Source organism: Spermophilus citellus (genome assembly GCF_964194105.1).
Source record: "Spermophilus citellus genome assembly, chromosome: 17".
Classification (NCBI taxonomy): Eukaryota; Metazoa; Chordata; class Mammalia; order Rodentia; family Sciuridae; genus Spermophilus; species Spermophilus citellus.
This window is the reverse complement of record NC_138199.1, coordinates 27366220-27393353: the sequence shown is the minus strand read 5'-3', so window position 1 is coordinate 27393353 and position 27134 is coordinate 27366220. Positions and strand designations below refer to the sequence as shown.

Below are 27134 nucleotides of genomic sequence, written 5' to 3'. Positions count from 1 at the left end.
TAGATAGATAGATTGATTAAATAGAATATATCAAATATGTCATTTTTATCAGAATCTGTCTACTTAACTGCATGTTCCTTTTCAAGGTTATGGAATTAGAATCAAAGCTAAATGAAGCAAAAGAAGAGTTTACGTCAGGTGGTCCTCTTGGTCAGAAACGAGACCCAAAAGAATGGATTCCCCGTCCACCAGAAAAATATGCATTGAGTGGTCATAGGAGTCCAGTCACTCGTGTCATTTTTCATCCTGTGTTCAGTGTTATGGTCTCTGCTTCAGAGGATGCTACAATTAAGGTAAGTTTTTGTTAAAAAATACTTTAAGTTAGGAAGGGGGAAAAAAAGGTGGGGGTGACCCTGAAAATGAGGCCCTGATACTGAGAGAGAGGAAAGGTTCTTTAAAACTGTGTCAGTGGTTTGATTCTGAACTTTGAAGACTGAATTAGAATAAAATTTCATTGTAGCTCCTGAGAGGCATTCTGCCAGTAAGTTCACTGGTGAATTTGAAAAAAATAGAATGTTTTTAATTTAATGTTGGGCAGTAGGTCACCTTGGGCCTAAATAGGGAGAAGTTTTGTCTTTAGTGAATGAAAAGTATGCTCATTACTTTTAAGCAGAAATGATATATGAAAATATTGGTGTACAAAACTAGAAATTTAGGGGGGGAAACTCATCTGGAAAGGAATTTTAGAACAAAAGCTATTTTTATAATAGTTGCCTTTAGTCTACACACAATAAAGTAATAGTTGTGTAAATGACATGGAAAAATAAGATAGTTAAAATATAGAAAAGTTTAGATAAGTTTCTCTGTTGTAAGGCTTATTTCATATTAAGTTCCAGATTTTAAGAAAAAAATGTGAGTCAGTTGTATTTATATTCCCCTTTCTTAATATATAAAAAATGTAACTGGGAAATTTTATCTTTTAGTCATTTGACTCTTGGTCCAAGGTCATCACGATCTGCTATTGAAACACAAAAAGAATTAGTAGAAAACATACAATCTTCACAACACAATTAGTAGAAAACACATCATCTTCATAACACAATAATCCGGATTATTATTACTTTGCCAAACACCCATTAGAAGATTTTTAATCTTTTCCCAATTTTATTGGGACGCATTGTATTTGGCCATAGTAACAGACATTTTCATTACCATGGCATTTAGGCCTCTCCATAAACCATAGAGCAAAGGGCTCACTCACATTATTTATTTGCCTCTTCCAGAGTATCATTACTTAGTTCTCATCCTTCCATCAGCACTATCTGACCATGAAGGATTTTGGAAGTAATTTAAGTCAAACATTAAGAAAATCCATACATTGTAAGTTTTAAGACATAGCCACGAAGGCTGCAATTGAATAAGCAAGGAATAATATTTAAAGTAGTCACTTCAGGGATTATGAGACCAGCAGTTTGCCTAGGTCTGGTTAATTGACATACACCTGTTTTAAAACCTGAATATTAACTTCAGCATATTAAAGCTCTGAAATATTAGCTGTCAATAACTAATGATACAATAAGTTGTATTCTTACAGGCTACAGGGTATTTATCATTTTTTCTCTTAACTCTCACATTTAAGGAGTTAGTTAGGTCTGTCAGTAATATAAATACTCTCAGAAAAATCTGTTTTAATAATCTTCTCAACAATTGTCCATATAGGTTAACGTAGTCTTAGTCACTAAAGTCCAGCATAATTGGCTAGCTTGGGTTTTTTTATCTGCTGTCTAGCATATGTTTCTGTCACTGGTGTGGTCAATTTGTTGTTAGGCTGCCTCAGCTACCTCAGTCGGGGGATAGAGATGTGGAATCAACACACAGATTCCGGGAGCTGCTGAGAACTGGCTGGTGACAAACCTCAAATCGAAGTCCAGTAACTCAGTTGATTTTTGGAATGTACACAACTGTTATAGGGTTTAAGGGAGGTGTGCCCATCAATCATACACAAGCAAGATAATATCTGTAAACCAATCATCTTTTGCCTAATGTAACCACACTGTGAGGAAACTCTAAAAAGTTGCTGTTGTAGTGGAAAGCAATTTGGAAGGGTCTGTGTCCCTAAGGGAAGAGGCTTACTGAGTTAGGGTTTGGCCCGGTAGTTTGGCAGTGTTAACCACAAGTGCTGAGCATGTAGTTTTATTGACGTGTCACTAGAGCAGAGCACCACATCCTACAGGTATTTCTGTCAGGCCTGAAGGAACGTGGATTTCTCAAGCTCTCCAAGCTGTTCATAGCTGCTAGTTACAACTGAAGGCTATTCCAATGTTTTCTCCCCTTTTATTAAATTTGTTGTCAAAGGAGAACCCTGATGAGAGAAGAAAGGAAAAGGGAAAAGCATAGAAAAAAATAATGGGAACCAAGAAAGAGAAAAGCATCCAGACATGGCCCATTCCTGTAGCTGCAGTTGTTTCCTGCAGTGGTAAGCAGGCAGTCACTATTGACTAGGTCACTTGGGTTTCCATCTGAGCTGGATGTTGGGAGTAAAACAGCCATGGGAGCAGGAGACCTCTCTCAGAAGGGGAGAAGAATTAGGCCTTTGCACAGGTGGGGGGTGAGGTTCTGTGCCTCACCTCTGTTGGCCCCCAAGTTTTCTCCTGATGGCCCCTCTGTAACTGTGCCTGTCTTAGGTTGTCCCTCCCTGGAGGAATCTTACCCGTCTTTGACTAACCAGCCATCCTCCGGGGCCAAACAGGGTGACGTGGAGTGTGCAAGGCATTGTCCCTGAGAGGGCTCTCTGTGTCCTTGATAGATAATGCCCCCGTGGCCTCCACACCAGCATTTACCTTAGGATCGGCAAACTCAGGTTTCTTCTCCGTGGAGGGCCCAGCTCACAGTCCTGGGCTGGTGAGGCTGTGTTCAGGAAGGAAGGAGAAAAGCCATAAACAGACAAACAGTAATATTGTGACAAAGCTGAGAGACACAGATAGATGAAGAGGAGAGCAGTGCTAAGACTCAGGGCATGATCCCTCATAGAGAACTGGCCCTTAGTTGGTGTTACTTACATCTGGTCCATAGCTGCCATCCATAAGGATGTGGAACAATCCGTTATTTCAACACTGTATTTTTCTCAAAAGATACTTCCAGTCAGTCTGTTTACCACAGAATCAGTATATACGTATACCTGACCATTACAGTCAGGACAATTAATCTAGTTTCATGGGTGGACTTTCCAGACCACACTGCAAGACACATTAAAGGTGGACCTGGGAAATGGGTCCATAGAAGTCTTTTCATAATTTTTACTTACCTGACAAGCTTGTGAAGCTGCGTGGCTATAAACTCTGTAGCTAGAAATTTACCTTCCTGTGCCAGGTTTCTCAGTCATTATCTGCCGCAGTCTTGGCTGGGCACAGAATCACGAGCCACCACACAGCTTTGTAGATTCAAACAGCAATTCTTTATTCCCGAACTCACACCGGCCTCCACACACGTTCTGGGGCAATCCCAGTTCTGCTGCCACCCAATTCACCTACGCCACGAGGCTTTCTTCCCAAAAATCTCTCTGAATCTCACGAGAACTCAATGGGAGCTCAGGCAGCAGGAACGCCCTAATTCCAGCAGCAATAATCCTCTACATCGAACTTCCCTAAAATCCAAGGTCTTAAACTGGGAACGCCCTTAACCCAAGGACCGGGATACTTCCTCAAACCTGATCAGCTCTAAACCCGGATCCGCCTTGGTCTTTGAACAAGGTCACCTTACATGCAATGTCAACAGCGAAATCATTAACATGGGGTACGCTAGCAAGGAAATTTTGATGCGTCATTTCTACTTGGTAATGGCCCTCAGCAATTATCATGATGACTGGTTTAAACTCTCCTTTGATATCTGGTTTAATTTACTGAATCATGCTCAGTAACATTAAGACTCTCAATATTACAATTTAAGAAAAAACTATAAAATATTTGTAAAATCTAGAGTGTGTCTCTGGGGTCCTGTATTCCCCCCTTTTTTTAATTTAATAAAATTGAGTAAAGGCTTGGCATAAGTCATAGTATCATTAGTTTAAGTTATAGATAATAAAGAGTACAAGTATTTAAATGATAAGAATAGATTTACCTTTTATTTATTATTATAATTTTTAATATAGACTAGTTGATCCATTCTAACAATTTAGAAAGAACCCTCCATCTTTTTTTGAGAGGTTTTAAAATATCTCTATATTTTAGAATATTATCTTTTAAATAGGTATCTCTTAATTGCCTTTAAAAAGGTATGATTAAGGTTATCTTTTAGTGAAGGGAGTAGTACGAAATCTTAATGTATTTTTTATAGACTATAGGTCTAATCAGAATTATTATATCAATGAAGTTTTAGCAGCAGTCCAGCGTAAAATGCAGAATGGCCAGGAATGGTACACTCCAGTAATCACAGCTACTTAGGAGTCTGAGGCAGCAGGATGGCAAGTTCAAGGTTGGCCTTGGCAACTTAGTAAGACTTTGCTTCAAAACTAAAAATTTTGAGAGAGGGCTTATGTGGTGCTGAGGATTGAACCCAGTGCCTCATGTGTGCAAGGTCTTACTAAGCCACAATCCCAGCCCCTACTTATGTGGTTTCTTTAGTTTCTAAATTGGTGACTTCTATCTTGAGGTCTGGTGAGCCATGAGGGTGGGTGGCAGGTAATTGTCAAATAACCTTTTTTTTTTTTTAAAGTTATTTTAATCTTAAAATTATTTTAGTCTTTTATTGGTACTGGCTATTGAACCTAGGAGCACTAAACCACTGAGCCACATCCTATCTCAAAAAATAAAAAGACTAGAAATGTAGATACCTATTTAAAAGATAATATTCTAAAATATAGAAATATTTTAAAACATTCTCTCAAAAAAAGATGGAGGGTTCTTTCTAAATTGTTAAAATGGATCGACTAGTCTATATTAAAAAATTATAATAATAAATACCAAACAACAAAGCAAAACAAAAGTAAAGTATCTTCTCCCATTTACTGATTGATTCATAGGTACCAGGGACTAAACCCAGGGTGCTTAACCACTGAGCTACATCTCCAGCCCTTTTAATTTTTAATTTATAGAGCCAGGCTCAGCAATTTAGCAAGGCCCTAAGCAACTCAGCAAAACCCTGTCTTTACATAAAACACAAAAATGGGCTGTGGATAATCCCCAATATAAAGAGAGGGATGGAGGGAGAGAGAGAGAAGTTGTGGTAAAACTAGGTTTGTTTGTTTATTTTTTGTGGTGCTGGGTATTGAACCAAGGGTCTCACACATGCTAGGCAAGCTCTTTACCAGTGAGCCACATCCCCAGACCCCAAACTAGGTTATTTTTAAATGATGACTAAGAAAAACTCAGAATTTCATAAGCATAACATTGCTAGGCATAGTGGTGCCTGCCTGTAATTCCAGTGACTCGGGACTGAGGCAGGAGGATCACAAATTTGAAGCTACCCTGGGCAATTTAATGAGGCCCTCAGCAACTTTGCTTGATCCTGTCTCAAAGTATAAAAATAAAAGAGCTAGGGATGAAGCTTAGTGTTAAAGTGTCAATCCCTAGTACGAAAGACAAACAACCCAATTGCCATAATATAAAGATATTGTAATTTTGTGACTCTTTTGAGCATAGTTGAATATGTTCAATATTCTCATTTGTTGGGGAATTGAGTTAATAATATCTATGTCTTAAGATTCTCAGCTTGGGGTCGGGGTTGTGGCTCAATGGTAGAATGTTTGCCTAGCATGTATGAGGCACTGGATTCAATTCAAGGTTCATTTACAACTAAAAAAATAGTTAAAAAAAAAGATTCTGTAGCATGAAATAACGTATGTAACACTATGATGACTGGCAGATGGATGTTAAGAGATAGATGTTTGAGGGCTCAATTTATATTATTTCTTGCGTGCATTTGGTAAATACCACAGGTTCTTTCCTTTTAAGGCCATTCATTTATGTAGATGTGTCAGCATTTCAACTGTAATAATTGAGGAAAAAAAGAGAATCCATATTCACAACAGTTCTTGACAGTATTTGGGGGGAAAGGGAGGTGGAGGGAGCTGAAGACTGAACCCAGGGCTTCATGCACTGCTAAGTACATACTTTTACCACTGAACCACACCCTCAGCTTCCTTACAATATTTTTAACTATATCATGTAGATTTTTAAAATGTTATTTTTGCTTGTCACTTAAAAGTAATAATTTCCTTAATAAATTATTTTAATTTTATTAACACATAGTAATTTTATATTCATTTGGGGTAAAATAAGGTATTCCACCTAACCAGTTGTACCAGTGTACGCATTAACTACCTTTTGTGTATTCCTCTCTTCCCAGGATTAATTCTTACTGTTAAAAAAATAAAAAGCAAACAAAACTGCAGAAATATGTTCAGCTAATAAGCAGATGAGAGATTATTCACTTTAATATACAGGTGCTCCTTGACTTAAAATGGGGTTACATCTTGATTAGCCCATTGTAAATTAAAAATATTGTAGGTAAAAAAATGCCTTTAACACACCTAAGCTAAAGCCTAATCTACATAAAATATGCTCTAAACACATTAGCTTACATTTGCCCTAGTTGGGCAAAATCATCTTACCCAAAGCCTATTTTATAAATAACGTGTTAAATATTTCATATAATTAATTGGATATTGTACTGAAAATGAAAAGCAGAATTGCAATGTGAGTACTTTTACACTATCATAAAATTGAAAAATCCTAAGTCAGGGACTACACAAATATGAAAAGTAGTAGCATCTTAGTAGAAAAATGTATATTGAACAGAAACAGATAATTATTGAAAGAAGCAGCAGTGGCTAATCAACCATAATAATAGTTTTGACCTTATTACTAATAGAAAAATATAAATTAGGATTATTTTTTTGTGTGTGTATGTGTGTGTATCTCAAGTTATCTTTTAAACAAGAATATCCAGTGATAAGATTTTAATGAAGGCTGGAGTTGTAGCTCAGTGGTAGAGCTTGGGTTCGAGGCCCTGGGTTCGATCCTCAGCACCACGTAAAAATAAAAATAAAGGTATTGTGTCCAACTACAACTAATAAACAAAATATTAAAAAAATATTTTAATGAAGCAGGCATTCTCATTACATTTCAAACCATCTTAATGGGAGAGCAAGTTGGTAGAATATATAAAGGGCTTTAAAAGTTTTGCTTTTTAACTCATTAACTCTTTTCATCATCATTTTCTGACCAAAGTATTACAAAATGAGTGCATATATTTTTTTCAGTATTTAAAGATGTCCATCATAATGTTTTCTGTAATAATGAAAATATTTTATCATCAATAGGAATTCCTTAAAAACAATGTTTGGTAATTTTTTTTTAATTATGGTGCTGGGAACTGAGCCCAGGACCTTGTGCCTGCTTCGCAAGTGCTCTAGCACTGAGTCCCCTAGCTTTGCTCCTTTATCCAATATTTCACTTTCTGTGATTTCCTGAGGTCAGTCTTATGGGTCAGGGAAAGGAACCAGACAGCAGAACATTCACTGCCTCCTTGAAACCATGGTCCCATTTTCCTGAAAGCCCATGATGGGAGTGAGGTGGGGATGTTCTGTTCTTTTCCCAACTGGAGTAGAGGTTTCCATTATTATCCCACAGCCCCAAGCTTGGCATTTGGTATATACAACTGGCCATGTGCCTTTAAGGGGAAATGAAGCATCCTGTACACTAACATAAAGTTGTGTTTCTGATTTTTCTTTATTTTCATATGCTTTTGGTTTCATATCTAAGAAACCATTGCCTAATCCAATATCACAAACATTATGCCTGTTTTTTTCTAAGAGCTTTTAGTTCTAGCTTTAGCTACAGGTTGGAAAGGAAGAAATTAAATTGTCTTTATTTACAGACAACACGATCTTCTACATAGAAAATCCCAAAGATTCTACCACAAAAAGCTACTAGAACTATGACTGAATTTAAGAGAATCACAGGATACCAGGTTAATATACTAAAAGTAGTTGTATTTCTATAAACTAGTAATGAATAATTGAAAATATACTTGTAAGCTGAGTGTGGTGGCGTATGCCTGTACTCTCAGCTACTCAGGAGGCTCAGGACGTTTGAGACCAGCCTGGATAATGTAATAAGACCCTATTTCAAAATTAACAACAAAAAGGGCTAGAGATAGCTCAGTGATAAAGAGTACTTGCCTAACATGCAAATCCCTGGGTTCAGACCCAAGTATTGTGCCAAAAAAGGTAACCATTATTTCATTTTAAAAAATCAAACTTATATATGCTTTTGTTATAGTTTGTAATTCCTGAATGATTTGCATCTTATAAAATCTTTCCTTGGCCTCTTAGATGTCTGAGCTCTGCTAGTCTAGTAGAATTGAGTACTCTGTTATATTACCTAATATTCTACATATAAATGTGTGTCATAGCCCCTTAAAGTTTTTTTGTTTTGTCAATTTACATTTAAATTTCTTTATTTATGAGCCAGGGATATAGCTCAATGGTAGAGTACTTGCCTAGCCTACACAAAACTTCAGATTAAATTTCCAGTCTGTTTGTGTCCTCCACGCCCCCCCCATGCCCCACCTCTCTCTCACTCTCTCTTTCTTACACATACCATTGAAATATTGGACTGAGGGTGTAGCTTAATAGTAGATTACTTGCCTAGCTATGCAAGACCTTTAGGTCAATCTCTAGTATTGTCCAAAAAGTGTGATATATTACCTGCTGTCACATTAGGAAGGGTCTATGTCTTGCTGTCTTGACAGCAGCATGATTAGGCCTATGGTAGATAATAAATGGGATATTAAAGGTCTGTTTTGATCACTTGTTTTCTATAGAAAACAATACCAATTTTAACTTGAAAATGTAATAGTGTGTGTTCTTTGTTCCTTGTTCAGTTAATTAGTCAATAAGGTGCTGAACGGGCCTGCTGAATGCAAATGTGAATAAGAAAGGTGCCATGAGTTGGTGTTAACCAATTTTTTCTTTACTTGACAGGTGTGGGATTATGAGACAGGAGATTTTGAACGAACTCTTAAGGGACATACAGACTCTGTACAAGACATTTCCTTTGACCACAGTGGCAAGCTTCTGGCTTCCTGTTCTGCAGATATGACCATTAAACTATGGGATTTTCAGGGCTTTGAATGCATTAGAACCATGCATGGTAAGGAATAGAGGATAGTACTTTAATAGTAATTGCTAATGTAACATTTCAGAGAGGAGCATTATTGTTTCTAAAAGTATGCAGGTATTCTACATTCAACTCTTAATTGTTTTGCTGGAGAAAAATATGATGTATCTCTTGCATGAATAAGCCACAATGGTTGAAAGTTGTTTTTAAGTATCTCTTAGAAGTTTACATAGAATATTTAACTTATTTTCCAAATACTGTTTTTTGTATAAGAAAAACTGATTGGTGTTTGTGAAACCTAGAAATTTAAGTTATTGGTGTCTCCCCACCCTTTCTTTCATTTTTCCCTCACTTGTTCAGTGTGGGAAGCATGAATACTGGATCTCAGGATCTTTTGCTCATTTTTAAATGTTCCACATTCATTCTTATTGTTAGATTAGCAGAGCTCAGACATTTAAGGAGCCAAGGAAAGATCTTGTAAGATGCAAACAGTTTTGGAAACTTTTTCCTGATGCAGTATGGTTTTGTGGAAACAGCATGGGCTTTGAAGTCAGATATCTGGGTTCAAATTTCAACTTGCTTGCTTTCAGCATTATGAAATTCTAACTTCTTTCATCTGGAAAATAGAAGTAGTGACATCTTATTCAAATAAAAGTTGTGGGAATAGAATGAAATTAAAAACTCCAGTCATCTTGATACATAGGAGGTGCTCACTGTATAAGGATTTTTGTTGTTTCCTTAAATATGGTTAAGTATAAATGTTTTAGATTTCATGTAAGAAACACTATGTGAGTAATAATTTTTTTTTTTTTTTTAATAAATTATGTAGCTTGAGGTGGTGTCACATCTGAAGTACCAGTCACTTGGAAGGCAACAGAATCATGTTTGGGCCAGCCTGGGCAACTTCGATCCTGTCTCAAAATAAAAAATAAAAAATATACCCAGGGTTGTGGCTGTGTGGTAGAGCGCCCCTAAGTTTAATGATCAGTACCAAAAAAACAAAAACACGGTTAGCTAGTGGTCTTAGTGCATGAATAAGCTGTGATTACTCGGAGGATATTTTGTAAAGTCTGTTATTGGTCTGTCTTTATGTTGCTTATATCTTGTCATTCTCACTTAAAAGATTGTTCTAACTATTGTTTATTTGTTGAAGTGATACGATATTTATGTGGATTCTCGGGGACTTTTTCCACAAAGCATAGCTTATTAAGAATGTGAGCAACATGTATGAAATAATGCCTTCTTTTTTTTTTAATGCATGAACATCAACAACAACACAAAGATGATTCTCAGCAAGTGTTTCAAATAAAGCATCAGATTCCCATTTTTTAAAATCCATCTGGTTTGGCATTTTAAATGTTAATTTTCTTTCTTGTAGAATATCAACCATAGGAAATTTTATGTTTTCCTGGTGCTCATTATGTAAACATCACTCTCTAAAGTGTTTGAATATATTCAAACACTGTTGTCTGCATTTTAAAACAGTTGTACAGGTTACATTTTAATTACTCATTTCTTTTTTGTGTAAACCCATATCTTATGAAATGTATATAATGCTCGGTGTATCTAGACCTGGCCCTGAGTTTAGTCCTTGGTCCTGAGGAGGAGGGGAGGAGAACTTGCTGTGATATATTAATACCATGGTATAAGCCATTGGTAAACTGAGGTTTAGTTGCTTTTGGTGCTATATTGTTTAATATGTTACTGTGTTATATATGTTTTAGGCCACGACCACAATGTCTCTTCAGTAGCCATCATGCCCAATGGAGATCATATAGTGTCTGCCTCAAGGGATAAAACTATAAAAATGTGGGAAGTGCAAACTGGGTAAGTTGAAAAGGCATCAACTAAAGAGGTTTAAAAATTAAAAAAAAAAAATTCTGAGTGCTCAGTAATTTTGACTCTAATCCAGAATGACCATGTAGTCACATATTTTTTTTTTCTTTTTGATGGTGCTGGACTAAACCCAGTGACACTCAATTCTGAGCTACATACTCAGCCCCCTTTTAGTTTCTCTCTGTTTAACTCAGGGACTTGTGCACCCTTTTAGTTTTTTTTTGTTTTTGTTCCGTTTTTTTTGTTTGTTTGTTTGTTTTTTGAGACATGACCTTGCTAAATTGCCAAAGCTACCCTCGAACTTGCAGTCCTCCTGCCTCAGCCACCTGAATAACAGAGATGTGCCACCATGCCCAGTTATTGATATACTTTAAAACTTAAGTTAGAGGACTGGAGATGTAACTCAATACTAAAGTGCATGACTATCATGGGGGAGACCGTGGCTTTGATCCCTAGCACTGTATGACAAACAACTAAGTTTGATCTTCAAATGCTTCCCTAAAAGAATCATAGAGACATTACATAACAGAGACTCTTGTGTCCTTAAGAGCTATTTTATGTGCTGACTTATTTTTCTTTTGTGGATTTCTTTTAGGTAATCTGTCTGGATTTAAATTAAAATGTAAATAACATTCATAATAGTATCCCTGTTAGGCTAAATTTGTGCTTTAAGTTACACTTGATTGTTGTAACAAAATCTTAACTGACTGGTTTTGCTCAGATTAGTAGCACATAATCTATTTCACAGCATGGCTAGAATTTTTTTTCCCCCTGGGTTTATTGTTTGTTTTAATTTTGAAAGATTTTATTCTATGTATCTTTTATCCTTTAGATTCTGTTGGTTGGGCTGGCTCCTTAACAATATTCCTATCAGTTTATTTTAACTGGCATTCGATTTTCTGTCCTGTGCCCATCTTTTTTAGTTTTTGGTACCAGATCTTGAACTCAGGGGCGCTCAGTCACTAAGCCACATCCCCAGCCCTATTTTGTATTTTATTTAGAGACAGGGTCTCACTGAGTTGTTTAGGGCCTCACTTTTTCTGGGACTGGCTTTGAACTTGTGATCCTCCTGCCTCAGCCTCCCAAACCACTGGGATTTCAGGCATACACCACCATACCCGGCTTGTGCCCATCTTTTATTAACCAGGATTTTAGATTTATTTTGTTGACTTGCTTGTTCTGTTCTTTTTATTCCAATGTATAGCTATTTTTGGTTCTGTTCTCTTTATTCCAATGTATAGCTATTTTTGTATCTATAAAGTTTCTGTAAAGTGTCCTGATGATTGTCATTCACAATGTAAATTACTACTTATGTTGACAGCTACTGTGTGAAGACATTCACAGGACACAGAGAATGGGTACGTATGGTGCGGCCAAATCAGGATGGCACTCTGATAGCCAGCTGTTCCAATGACCAGACTGTGCGCGTATGGGTCGTAGCAACAAAGGAGTGCAAGGCCGAGCTCCGAGAACATGAACATGTGGTAGAATGCATTTCCTGGGCTCCAGAAAGCTCATATTCCTCCATCTCTGAAGCAACAGGATCTGAGGTACTGTGTGATATACATTATCATTCCACGATTTTATTGTTGATGTTTTAGAACCTTAGACAACTTTCCTGATTCTGTTTCATGTCTATTAATGCATTTAGGAATCTACACTTTAAGGAAGGAGACAAGAAATGCTGAGGAGTGATATTGGCCAAATTGTATTTTTATATTGTGTGCATTTATGAATGTGTAACAATAAATCCCATCAATGTGTACACTGCAGTGCGCCAATTAAAAAATGTGGAAAGAGAAAAAAAACTTGCACTTTAGAATTCTGAATCATGAAACTCTTTACTCTTTCCAACATATAGTTGTGTTAATATTTTTAGCCAGTGGTTATTATTGCTGTCAACTGACCCTTGATTTTATGGGTTGTGGGGATAGATTCTCCTAAAGAGTAAAAGTGATCATTTAAGTTTATATGAAATGTCATTGTTATAAGAGTAAACCAGTATAAATATAAGCTTGTTATTTTAGAGTTATCGTTTAGAAGAAGAACCTTCTTTAAAAGTACATAATTATCTATACATTTATGTCAAAGGGCAGCTCAATATTTAAATATTTTTAAATTTTTAATGGTACTTTTTTATATACAATTTTACAAAAGAAAAAAAATTCAGTACTGAGGATCAAATCTAGAGCCCTATATATGCTAATAAGCAAGTACTCTACCACCATGCTACTTCCCCAGCCCTGTGTATTTTTTTTAATTAATTTTTTTAAATATAATTTTTTAGTTGTAGTTAGACATATTTATCTTTATGTGGTGCTGAGGATCGAACCCAGCGCCTCGAATGTTCTAGGCCAGCGCTCTACTGCTGAGCCCCAGCCCCAGCCTCAGCCTCCCTATGTATTTGTTTTAGATGAAGACTTCATATGGAAGCCTCTGCTACTCTTGATCATTAAAAATTCTTGCTGAGTCTGGAATTCTGTTATATATATATAAATGATTTCCGTCTTTATGATTAATACTTTAAAAGTAAGTTGCAGGGGCTGGGGCTGTAGCTCAGCAGCAGAGTGCTTGCCTAGCATGTGTGAGGCACTTGGTTCAATCCTTAGCATTCTTTCCATGAAAGATTGCAAAACTTTAGCAAAAATTAAAAAAAAATAAGTTGCAGATGTTATTTCTATGAATAGGTTATATGGGTTAAAAATCGCCTTCTTTCTTTTTTGTGGCACGAGGGATTGAACCTAGGGGCACTCTTGTAATGTGCTACATTTTCATCCGTATCTGTCTATCTATGAATGATTGCAGGTGGGTCTTACTAAGTTGCCGAGGCAGATCTCAAACTTGCCATCTTCCTCACCCTCCCAAGTAGCTGGGATTATAAGTGTGTACCACCATGCCTGGCTCACATTCTTTTAGTGGCACTCCTCATGAATTTTCATTTAAAAAAAATTTAAGCTGTAAATGCACACAGTATCTTTATTTATTTTTATGTGGTGCTGAGGTGTAAGGCAAGAATTCTATAGCCTCAGCCCTCCTCTCATGGATTTTTATAACTACATCCTAATAAAGGAGGAAATCTCCCCTGAAATCCCAGGTGTTTTTCTAAATGAAGCTTCTGTGATCACTATTTGGTTACCCGATTGCTTGCTTGCTTAATGATTGATTGATGGGGATTGAACTCAGGGGCACTCGACCACTGAGCCACATCCCCAGCCCTATTTTGTATTTTATTTAGAGACGAGGTCTCACTGAGTTGCTTAGGGCCTTGCTTTTGCTGAGGCTGGCTTTGAACTCTCAAATCAGCTGCCGGGATTACAGGAGTGTGCCACTGCTCCCTGCCTGTTGCATTAAATTCTTTATTCTGCCCTCTGGTGGTGTTACTTATTACATGTCACGAATTTTTTATCTTGGCTGTTCTTTATATTAAAAAAATGAATAGTTTAAAAAATAGTCTCAAAATTATAACAGTACTGGGGATTGAATCCCCAGGGCCCTGCACATACCCTTTATCCTAATTACAGAAGTCTGAAGCAGTAAATTTGTCATCTATTAGTGTTATTTGGGTCCTTTCTACATAGCCTAGCTATAGTGTCTAAAGACTTGTGTATATCAATAGGTAAAAACAAATTGCTGCTAGCTGTGGTAGCGCACACTTGTAATCCTGGCTACTTGGGAGGTGGAGATATGAGGACTGCAAGTTCAATGACACCTGGGCAATTTAGCACTACTCTGTCAAAATAAAGTGACAGGGAATATAGCTCAGTAGTAAAAAGCACTTCCGTAGCATGTGTGAGGCCCAGAGTTTAATCCCCAGTACTGCAAAAGAAAAAAGAAAAGATTTAAAAAATTGCATTTTTGGGCTGGGGATGTGGCTCAAGCGGTAGCACGCTCGCCTGGCATGCATGCGGCCCGGGTTCGATCCTTAGCACCACATACAAAACAAAACAAAGATGTGTGTCCGCCGAAAACTAAAAAATAAATATTAAAAAATTCTCTCTCTTTAAAAATAAAATTGCATTTTTATAGAATTAGAAAATAAGAATTTAATAATTCTTATTTAGCTTCATTCATGAGAAAATTAATTTTTACATATTTTCTATAGACTAAGAAAAGTGGCAAGCCTGGGCCATTCTTGCTGTCTGGATCCAGAGACAAAACTATTAAGATGTGGGACGTCAGTACTGGCATGTGCCTTATGACCCTTGTAAGTTTGTATAATCTCATTGCTTCTTTCGTCTTGTCACTGTGTTTGTAATTAGATGCTTTTTGATATCTTAGTAAATAATCTAAAATAAGCCCCAAATATTCTGGGCTTTAAAAAGTAACTTCTTTATAAAGATTCCATTGTTATAGTGGCATGAAAGTTATTTTTACAGAGTGTTATATTTAAAAATCTACAAAGGTATTCAGTGCTGGCAGGGTGTGTGTGTGTTGGGAGGAGTCCTAGATCACTGTATCTTTAAAAATTGTATATTATTTCCCATGGAGGAGAAGAAAGTTCTGCAGACGTAATCAGTTCTGATGTTTGTTCATGACTGTTTCACTCTTTATATGAATTCTTTTAACATTGTCTCTTTCTTGATATGATCTAGTTTATTTGGCTTATTTTACCATTTTGAAATTAATTGTTTTAGCTTTATGATTTGGAAATACTTCATTTTAGGAACACTGGGATATCCACATAAGAATATATAAATGGTAGTAAGGGATTATGAATATTTTGGGTTGCATAAGGGAATTCTGAAAGATTCTGTGGGTATAATTTGTTAGCAATTTTTATAACTTGCCATCATGTTTGTTTAAATTCTTCAGTTGCTGACCATACGTTAAAGTTACTGTCTCTGTAGAATGATAGACACATGGAAGCATTGACAAGAGTGGATTTAAAAAAATTGGTGAGCTGGGTGAGGTAGTGCACACATGTAATCCTAGCAGTTTAGGAGGCTGAGACAGGAAGATCACAAGTTCAAGGCCAGCCTTAGCAATTTAGTGAGACCCTGTCTCAAAATAAATTTTTTTAAAGGGTCCACCTTAAAAATTGATTGACCACCCCTGAGTTCCATCCCCAATACCACCACCACCAAAAAAAAGGAGGGGATTAAAAAAATAAAAAAAAATAAACCCATAGTATTGTGAGCTGTGTTCACTTACACCATGTTGCTGTTAGAAAAGTAGATCTGCATTTACAATTAGGAAGAATGCTCTGTCATCTGTAATAGCCAGGACAGCATGAATTTCCATAGGAAGCTTCTGGATCCTTTTCAGGTCCTGATACTTTTTTCCTGCTTTATTTTCGTATGGCCACAAGAAATGTAATTTGACTTTTTGTAGAGGCTATTTTTTTTTTTCTTTTGATATTGAGGATTGGACCCAGGGGCACTTTATCACTAAGCTATATCCCCAGCCCTTTTCATTTTTATTTTGAAATAAGGTCTCACTCAGTTGCTTGAAGCCTCACTAATTTGCTGAGGCTGTCCTTGCACTCACGATCCTCCTGCCTTGGCCTCCTGTGTCTCTGGAATTACAGGTGTGTGCCCCAATGCCTGGCCTTGTAGAGGCTTTTACAACTCTAGTGATTGGTAATTTTTTTATAGGTCAGGGTAATAGAGTATTTTAAACAAGGGCAAGTAAGGAAGAGTAAATCAAGACAAAAGACCTATTACTTTACTGTCTTTAACAAAAAAAAAAGTTCTTTTTTACACTTTTTATAAAAGCAGTGTAGTCATTGCCATTGTGGAAAAATGTAGAAATAAACAGAAAAGCTAAAATAAGAAAATAAAAATCACCTTCAGATCAGTTCTACCATACTTGATAATGCCTTCCAAGTGTATTTTTCTAGACTTGCTGTCCAGTGTAACTTTCCACAGTGAAATTCTATATGTTCATTGTCTAATATGGTAGGTACTGTAATATGTTTCTTAAATTAATGCATAAACAGATAAGTGATGTTTTTATAAAAATGGTATACCATATATATTGCTTTGTAGCAAACTTAGAAAGTATGTGACATTTGATTTACAAAGAGTTTTACAGGCACCCCCCCCCCCCCACTGCAGTACCAGGGATTGAGCCTAGGGGTGCACTACCAGTGAGTTATATCCACAGCCCTTTTTATTTCTAGGCAGGATTTCGCCAAATTCCCAAGGCTGACCTTGAACCTAACTTGGTCTTCCAAGTCACTGGGATTATAGGTGTGTACTCTTGCCACCTGGTTTACAGTCTTTTGATGAACATGGAACATGTTTATTAACTAAATCTCATACCCTTAATTATTTCTTAGGGTAAATTGCAAGAAAAGAACTGTTGGGACAGGAGATAAACAGATGGATAGATATATAATAAATGCCTTATATATTCTTCACCTAAAGTCACCAGTTAGTAATTTGTATGTGTCTGTGCACTTCAGTAAACCAGTTCAGTTCCTGTAGATGTCATCATACTTTAACTTGTATTTCCTAAGAAAAAAGGTATACAATCACAATAAAATTAGTCACATATAAGAAATTTAACATTGGTAACACTGCATAGTCAAATTTTCTTTAGTTATCCCAACAATGTCCCTTATAACTTTTTTTAATCCCTGAGATCGAGTCTAGGATCACAAATTGCATTTTCTGGTCCTGTCCTGTTAATTTTGGTTTCCTTTGATCTAGAATTCCTAAACTTATTCTCCCCCAAACCCCTTTTTTTGGTCTTTTATGGTGTTCACATTTTTTGGTGTATATAATATTGTGGGTTTTTTCTTTTAACATTTTTTAAAAGTTTTATGATTTTTTTGTTGTTTTGGATATAGAGTTTCCAGTGAAGGGTGAATAGCTCAGTAATAGAGTGCTTACCTTGCATGCATGAGGCCCTGTTTTCAATCCCTAGCACAACCAAAACGAAAAGAATATTTAATACAATTCATCTTTTTTTTTTTTTTTTCATGCTGGGGATTGACACTAGGGCCTTGTGCATGCTAATAAACACATGATCTACCACTGAGCTGTCCTCAGCTTCTACATTCTTTTGGGGGGGATACAGGGAGGTCTGAAGGGCATTTAACCTCTGAACCGCATCCCCAGACTTTTCTTTTTTTTGGAGACATGGTCTTGCTAAGTTGCTGAGGCTGGCTTTGAACTTGTGATCCTCTTTCCTCAGCCTCCGAAGCCACTGGGATTACAGGTGTGTGCCACTGTGCCCAGCAACCTCTGTGTTCTTAATGTAGGTTTATGCTGTTCATGTTGGTTCACTCATGATGCCCACATAGCCATTTTAAAAAAAGATTTGTATTAATTTGCTCCAGTATTTCCAGTGTAAAGATTTTTATTGATTTGCCCTGTTGAGATAGTAAGCATTTTCATGGTAAGAACATTTAATGGTCAGTCTCATTTTTCGGGAATACTGGTATACGTAGTTTCACTGTAATAATGTATTAGTCATAGATGCTACTTAAAACAATTTACCCTTTTACTAGTCAAATACCTTTTTGTCTTTAAGGTGGGTCATGATAACTGGGTACGTGGAGTTCTGTTCCATTCTGGGGGGAAATTTATTTTGAGTTGTGCTGATGACAAGACCCTACGTGTATGGGATTACAAGAACAAAAGATGCATGAAGACCCTCAATGCGCATGAACACTTTGTTACCTCTTTGGGTATGTACAGTTATGAAGTTTCTATTAAATTTTGGAGTGCCAGATGTAGCAAAGTTTTATGTAACTTTGTGACTTTTCCAGGTAAGACGACCACAGTGCTTTCAGGGCCGAATAGAATAAACAGATTAAAACTGTGGAGTCCTATCATTGCTTTAAATTCCTCTTTTCGTCATTAGCCTTATAATAAAGAAATTATTTTCTTCATCATAGAGGATTTATTTTTGAAAATAGAATTGTGAAAAGAATACTTACTGAAAATTAACACTCCTAAAGGTTAATTTTTCTCTACTACTAGTTTGTAAACTACAGGCTTTCCCTGTGGCAGGTGGTACTGTGTACTAGGAACTCAGGGAATTATCATCTGAACTCAAATCTGGAATTTAAAATAGTGAATACAGTAAGCTATTATACACTGGAACGTGGTAAACCTAATGGCGAACATAAAGCCTTTGTAAAATAGGGCCATTGACTACCTCACAGTAATATTTGAGGGATTAAACATGAACATAAAGCATTAGTACTAAGCCTGGAACATCATATTCAGTAATAAATGGATATGGTAGAACTGTCTTTATAAATAAGATTTGAACCCCATTTTGGATTAGGCCAGTGCGTTTTCACTGAAGTGTTAATATAGAATTTAACCATTGAGGGGCTGGGGTTGTGGCTCAGTGGTAGAGCACTTGCCTAGCATGTGTGAGATACTGGGTTTGATTCTCAGCACCACATATAAATAAAATAAAGGTACATTGACAACTAAAAATACATTAAAAAAAAAAAGAATTTAATCATTGAGTCTCCTCCCTAACTCAGTTGGTATGCTTGGTGTCTTCTAGGAGTGTAGATTTGTATGTACAGAGAAACATGAATATTCTTGGCACTTGGGTTTGCTTATTTGTGTCCTGATCTGATTTGAAAGCAAGCCTTTTCTTTTTCTTCCAGATTTCCACAAGACGGCACCCTATGTGGTTACTGGCAGTGTAGATCAAACAGTAAAGGTGTGGGAGTGCCGTTGATTGAGTCTCATTTGGCCCCTCCTCCCTTTTTTCCTCTGGATGCACTCTGATGATACCATGGTTACCCCATTGAGCTCTGTTTAAATAAATATTGTCCTTTCATGTAAATTATTCTGGATGTAGATTGAGCTTATTAAATGTTACACACAAAGTATTCATGCATGGTGAATCCAAATTGTATACTGTAAATTTACATACGTTGTCTAGAAGTACCATAGGGTTTAAAAACCTGGGCTGGCATTGGTCACACCAGGCCTACGAAGGCAGAAGTTTAATAAATTGAACTAGGGCACTAAACTGAATAGTTGACAGTGTCGTTTTATGTTGGATTATTAATTCCTGTTTTTCTTTCTGCTATCTGTTGGTGCCTGACTTGATGGCCTCATTTGGGGAAAAGTGGTGGTTATTAGGGCTTTTCTGAAATGTGTATCTATGTAACATCACTTAAGTGTGCTTAATAAATCTTTAAGGATGTTAGATAACAAAATCTTCTGAACCATCTATGTAATTAATGGGGATTATACATTGGAATTTTTGTCATGACCCATTTGCCAAATCAATAGGATATGTTTGTTTTGGCAGCCTATCAAGCAAAGGCTAGTGGTATATTTATGTAAGAAAATGATTGTAAATCTTGAGTAAGAAAAATCTCAGCAGCTAATAGCAAATCATTTCTTTCATTTGGGTCTTCTTTGTAAACAGGTTAAAAAACACTCATATTCTAAGCTTCTATTTTCCACACTAGACATACTTCTAGTTGTATTCTCCTTACTATTAGACTGTATAGTGATGTGATTTCCAAGTAGAATTTAATCTTCCCATTGAGTGTCATGATACAAATCACTTTGTTTTTGATGTTTTTTAGGGATGTGCAATGTGCATTACATAATGATAGAAATATTGAAAAGGTTATGTTTGCCCATATTAAAGGAGTGAGAGAAATAACAGCAGTTTGTTTTTCAACACGAATTAACAATTTGAATTGTTTCACTTGCAAGTTAAAAAAAAATTGACAGGGTTTAATGGAGTGTGCATAAAATTGTACTGTTTTTTTCACCTTTTGTTTATAAATGTTTTGTAAGTATATGGGCCTATCAAGTGGGTAAGTCTGTATATCTATATGGCACACATAGAACCTCCATGTTTTAGAAGTGCTAAAAGTTTCAACTAGAATAAATCTTGGAATACCACAACCATGCTTTAGAACAAATTCTTTTTGATCCCAATGCTTCTGAAAACTGGTTCTGTGGGAATTTTTCCCAGCTAAAGGAAAATCACTTCCTTTATTTCCCCCCTTAATGTGGCCATTCAGCATTTTACACATCCCTGATATATTGTATATTTTGATCCAAACTTATTACTAAGTAGGTTTAAGAATTTTTATCCATGACTTGGAATACCACTCCATTGTCAATTATTAATAAAGAATTCCATTGCTTAGCTAAACAATTTTCTTTCTTTTTTTTAAATGAGAGTCATTTGAAAAGTTAATAGAAGCAATGAAATAATGACAGTTTAACCAAGATTTATTTTTTCTGAATTACATTTTATTCAATTTGTGTAATATAGGGTGTTTTTCAAATGTCCCTTTTAGTATTTAATGGAAATTTGGTTCCTAAAAATTTCAAGACAAAGGGTGAGAGTTAATGTCCTGTAGGTACACACGCAGAATAGGCCATATATATTAACTAGAAGCAGCTTAATGTCTAAAGTGTGTCTTTTGTTTGTTTACTTCTTTGTTTTTAATAATTCCTGAGAAATGTCTCTGGAAGGGAAAGTGTTTTGAGAACTAATAGCTATTTTTGAGGACAAAAATTACATCTTTAGTCAATTCCTTAAATATAGTAGGTTAACTTTCAGGACAATATTGCCTCATAACCCTGCTTACATTGAGAAATCTTTTCTTTCCCTTGGCTGTTCTGACTAGATTTTTCTACAGATGCTATGGAAATTATCTTTGTTCTCATTTGCTGCTATTTCCTGTCTTATTTCAAGAAATATAAATACATAGAAATGGTGCATCTTAACATTTGTTTGTACATGTATAAATGTCCTGTATTAATTCATTTTTAGCATGTAGCAACATGAATTGTTTAAGGGTAAGCCACAACATCTAGAAATCACTCACAGATATTGATAAAAGAAATATGGTACCGATGTAAAGGAAATAAAGCTGCTGTTCGCTGGGTTTCCTCCCCTGCAGCATACAGTGACTGTCGTTGACAAAGGAGGAGAAACAATTACTCTATACAAAGTTATCCTTACTTGGGAGATTGCCACAGCCTGCTGCTTAGTTGAGTTACCAGACATCGTCCATTTCAGAAGCAGCGAACATTGAATCTCAGGGATGGTCCACAACTGGATCCAAATGTAACAAGCCCTGTTTAAATCATGAAGGGGGTGGGGGAGGGCAATCCATCCACAATCTGGAATCAGATTTGCAGAGGTTCCCTGCACTGTTATTTGACACTGCCCTGTCGATGCCCTTTCTTACTCTGTGTTCTGTTTTCTCTGTCTGCTGTCTAACCCTGTGCCTTGCCTGGGATAAGGACAATGATGAGGTTACTGGTTTGGATTGTAAGTAGAGGACTATTAATTGGTTTAGAGGTTCACTGCTGCTTTGTCACTTTCTCAAATTGGCCACTTATTTAAGAAATAAAAAGCTGGTAGAATTGCATCCTCAGATGATTATTGACTGTGTGTGTGTGTGCGATTGTGTATGTGTGAAAACAGACATTCCAGTGCCACCCTAATATAACGTGCCCAAGAAATTCTGGCTGTACTTTTGCAAGTGCAAGCCACAAAAACTGGTTTAGACATCACTTGAAGAATAGTTGCTTTTTGACATGGCATCTTGCACTTTAGGAGACTAAGACCGTCCTGTTTTGTCTGTATGGTGTGACCAATGGTGTGCCCAGAGCACTATCTGAAATCACTAGTGTTAGCAAGTTGTCCTGGGCTGTGGAGCGTGCTATAATCCTTTGGAAGCTTTGGCTCTAGATTCACCAAGCCCAGTCTCCTTACTGTCAGTGCCCTGCTTTCCTGTTTGCCTCTTTCTGTTTCTGTGTGAACTTCCAGGTAATATCAGTCATCAAATAATTTCTTTTCTTTCTTTTTTTTTTTTTAATTTAAAGAAAAACTATTTAAAAATAGAGGACACATTTTTGTTTGTTGACAGTGGTGGCTTGATAATCCTTAAGCAACTGAAGTTGAAAGTGTTTGAAGGAAAAGGCACTTAAAATGGTTACTTTTTCTGTCCAGCTGTATATAAATCCAATGTGTTGATTAATCTAGGTGATGCAAAGAATCTCCTGGTAGAAAAGCGATATGTACAAAATTGGTGGGAAAAGGTTTTGTTTTGTTTCCAGTGGGGTGGGGGGGAGGGCAAGCTGGATTTACAAGTCACAACTGGACTGAACTGAACTAGCCTTTTTATCTTTCCACTATATCATGTAAGTAGCTGCTTTCCTGTCCTGCCCATCCTTCAGGCATCCCTAAAGTTCACTCTGAAGATGTTAGAAATAAATACAAAATCTTCGAGTTATAATCTGATCCTGACACTGACATGAAGGCAAGCATTGATTTCATATGAACATTGTAGAGGTGGTAATTGGAGAAAACAGTTCCCCAGATTGTAAGAGTTAACTGAAGATATTGACACAATTTAAAAAAAAAATCAGTAAAGGAATGTATATAATATTGCTCTTGTGTTTTACAGTAAGATTTGTTGCTCTCAGACTGTGTAAAACAAAATTTATTCATGTTTTCTGCATATTAAAAATCTTATTGTACCAATTGGTAAACTATTAAATGCCTATAAAACTAGATCTGATTTTTTTTTTTTTTTTTTTTTTTTGGTGGGGGTGGGTTCTGGTGCAAGAATTCAGTCAATAGGAAGTGGGACCAGTCAGAACAAAGTCTAAGTTGGTCCCCTGCAGCAAGCAGTTGACAGAAGGCTCTTCTTAATAGCCATCCAGCCATGGCTTTGATGCTGTCCTTCCCTCTATTTGGAGGAAGCAGCTCCACAGTAGAGGTCTGGTCTGGTGAGTGTGCACAGAGCTGACTGTGTTGGGTAGCTACAGCCCCATCCTCCCCTCTAGCTGTACATTCTCTGACTACAGCTTGGCCAGAGAGCTGAAGCCAAGAGCTAAAGCAGTGAGGACTATACAGCCCCCTCTACAAAGACTCAATTCCAGAGACAGTGACCCTCTCTTACCCTGGATTCATGAAGATCCTTAATATTGAAAGTTTGCTTAAAATTTACCAAAATAAGAATCTTTACCCCTAGAAGCCCCACCATTTTCTGTGCTGTGTCCTGCCTTATCCCCAGGCTATTGTACTGGTGCCTATATCCCCAAGGGTGGCCATGAAGTCTACAGCATTATTTCACATACAAAGAGATTTTAAATGAGGTGGTGGCTCTTCTTACAACCCAGCTGTTTTCCTGCCTCCTATTGGAAGTAGCCTCCCCTACTGGAAGCTGGATCCTAAACAACAACATAATTTGCCTTAGTTGGAGCGTCCTACCTTTTGCAGGGCTCTTTTCTCACCCTAGGATGAGAACCTGACTACTTTGCCAAGGTGTAGAATTGTAGCTTTAAAGTCTATCAATCACTGTCCTGAAATGGGAAACATTCAAAGCCTATGGTGCATCATACACATTGTGCCTTCTCCCAGGATTCATGACCATCTCTGTTGCTTGATGGTGAGAAATTGTGCTACATTCTGGGTGTTGCTGCTCTCCCTACTTAGTTTGGAGGAAACTGTAGCTGACAGTTTTCAACCACTGATCTACCAAAATCATCCGGGACAGCTATTCTGGAGCCAGTAGTATAAACCTCTCCTGGGAGTTCATTAGAAATGCAAATTCTAGGGCCCCAACACACACTGGCACCTTCCACGCCCCCCCACCACCAGGAATTGAGGGCACACTACCAGTGAGCTACATCCCAGCCCTTTTCATTGAGACACTTGTAAAGTTTCTGGGGCTAGCCTCCAACTTGTGATCCTCCTGCCTCAGCCTTCTGAGTTACTGGGATTACAGGTATCCATCACTGAGTCTAGCACATTTTTGAAAGTATGATTCCTATTTTTTTTCCAGAGAATAGTTTTTCTTCAGTAAAGACCCAGCTCCTTCCACATTGGTGGAAGCTGTGGAGCAGCACCACAAGTCTAAATCAGGGTGGGAGATCCAATCCTGATTGCCATTCTGTGGATGGCACAGTTCATGCAGTAAATCAACTTCATACACGGCTTGGGAAGCAATGAAGATAGCTGCAGCCTCTGTGATCTGAATAATGAATTTCTTGGTGGCCTTGTCCTTGGGCACATACTGCGCACTTTGTGCAGCAAATAGGCTGCACATGGCCATGGCCCTTTTTGACACTAATATTCCTTATTTGCTTTGTCATTTTGGAAGCAAGGACAGGAGAGCCTGGGAACCTTTCAGCATGCCTCCAAATGATTCTGATGCTTAAGAACCATTGACCTAAATGATTCAACTTCTCACCAAAGAAATTTGGGCAAAAGTTGCTGGTCCCTGAGCCCCAGCCCCTAGTGGGGTTTTAAATAAGATTTCTCCTTTTCACCTTCCTTTAAAATTTTTTTTTAGTTGTAGATGGATACAACATCTTTTTTATTTTTATATACATATGTATATATTTAGTTGTAGATGGACATAATACCTTTGTTTTTGTTTTTATGTGGTACCAGGGATTGAACTCAGTGCCTCAGGCATACCAGGCAAGTGGTTTTACCACTGAGCCACAACTGCAGCCCTCATCCTCACTTTTGACACAGGGAGTTCATCACTTTGTGAATATTTGGTAGTCGTCATTCCCACTTGGTCATCTGGCTCTCTCACTGAAAGTCGAGGTGGAGGGACTAAGGCGGGAAGGACGACAGATGGCATTACAAATGCCTACTAGGGACAAACACTTCATACACACGCCCCCTACTGATAAATATTAGTTTTAGTGACAGGAAAACCAAGGCTTGCACAAGAGAAGGGACTCATACACCAGAAGTATTACAGCGAATTAAGGTGTGAGCTGGAACTTGAATTGCACTAGCTTTTCCCCTTAACCTAGTGTGCTGTGTAATGCACCTTATGAACTAGTAAATGTGGGGAGGACTCTCTGAGACTTTTAACCCCCTGCCCCCCACAGTACTGGCACTTTATCGCTGAGCCACATCCCCAGTCTTTTGAGATAGGGTCTCAAAATTAAAAACTAAAAAGTGCTGGGGAGGGAGGCTGGGGCTGAGCGGTAGAGCACTCAGCTTGCACATGTGAGGCGCTGGGGTTCGATCCTTAGCACCATGTAAAAATAAATACATAAAATAAAGGTATTGTATCCAACTACAACCCAAAGAAAAAAAGTGCTAGGGATGTGGTTCTGGGTAGACTGTCCTTGGGTTTTCTACTAGGGAAGAAAAAAGAAAAGAAACCTGCCAATTAAAAGAAAGGAAAAGAAAGGGTGATTGCGCACCTCCAGTCTGTTTCTTATAGAACAGCCTCTTGTTATCTGGGTTGACAAAACATATCTGACAGCACTAAGACGCTTAAGGGACCAACCAGGAAAAATGGGCCTCTCAGGTGACTAGCAGCCACAAAGGTAATTAAATCCAAGCCAGTCTCTGCTTTCCACGATGCCCCATTTCCACAAGCACTGTGAAACGTGACCTTTGTTCACTGGCAGAGGGGCAGAGGGAAGTATGTTTAGAACACAACCATGAAGAAACCATTGGCGGGGAACATGTAACAGGCTTAAAGGGCTAAAGCACTGATGGCTATCCTTAGATGCCACTTTAAGCCTCAGGTCAGGGCTGTCTCCCCAAGTTTGCTCAGGAAAACTAAGACATCAGGTTTGGAAACAACTTTCTTCTCAGGATGTCCAACACACTAAGGACTCTCCAAGCACTCAAAAAGGCATTCAAGGGCCAAGGTGTAGCTCAATGGTAGGGCACTTGCCTGACTTAAGCCCTGTGTTGAGCCGCAGTACCACAACCAAAAATATGTTCAGTCCCACAAGTCCCCCTAGTTGGGCTCCTCTTCCCATTTCATGTTGCACTCCACGAGCTTGCTCTAAAACCTACACTGAGGGACAGGGGTGGAGCTCAGTGGTAGAGCACTTGCCTAGCAAGGCCCTGGGTTCAATCCTCAGAACTGCAAAAACAAAAGTTGCTGCCTGTTGTTGGTCACACCTGTAAACCTAGAGACTGGGGAAGCTGAGGCAGGAGGATTGCAAGTTTGAGGCCAGCCTTAGCAAAAAACAAAAAACAAAACAAAAAAAAAGGGCAAAGGATGTAGCAGAGGGTGAGTGCCCCCCAAAACAACAGAAGGCCTAGAAGTTGACTAACTGTAGACACTCCTCCATTCTTTTTTTTTTTAAAGAGAGAGTGAGGGGGGGGGAGAATTTTTAATATTTATTTTTTAGTTCTCGGCGGACACAACATCTTTGTTGGTATGTGGTGCTGAGGATCGAACCCGGGCCGCACGCATGCCAGGCGAGTGCGCTACCGCTTGAGCCATATCCCGAGCCATATCCCCAGCCCCACTCCTCCATTCTTCTAGCACTATAGACTAGG

General features: G+C 37.7%; 1 protein-coding gene and 1 long non-coding RNA gene across 2 annotated transcripts in view; one reads left to right on the top strand and one right to left on the bottom strand.

The window, feature by feature from the left end:
- PAFAH1B1 (platelet activating factor acetylhydrolase 1b regulatory subunit 1) overlaps positions 1–19605 on the top strand; it is a 73554-nt gene extending 53949 nt beyond the window's left edge. The window contains exons 5-11 of the mRNA XM_081270262.1: positions 87–293; positions 8924–9092; positions 10784–10886; positions 12217–12445; positions 14998–15099; positions 18375–18531; positions 19474–19605. Coding sequence (XP_081126388.1) covers positions 87–293; positions 8924–9092; positions 10784–10886; positions 12217–12445; positions 14998–15099; positions 18375–18531; positions 19474–19547 — 1041 coding nt within the window. The 3' untranslated portion in view covers positions 19548–19605. The remainder of the gene's footprint in view (positions 1–86; positions 294–8923; positions 9093–10783; positions 10887–12216; positions 12446–14997; positions 15100–18374; positions 18532–19473) is intronic.
- A 445-nt stretch (positions 19606–20050) lies between these two features.
- On the bottom strand, positions 20051–25236 carry LOC308635676. Its single transcript, XR_014019228.1, has 2 exons — positions 20739–25236; positions 20051–20683 (listed from the first exon to the last, which is right to left on the bottom strand). It is a non-coding gene; the product is annotated as an uncharacterized lncRNA (long non-coding RNA).
- Positions 25237–27134: the final 1898 nt, after the last annotated feature.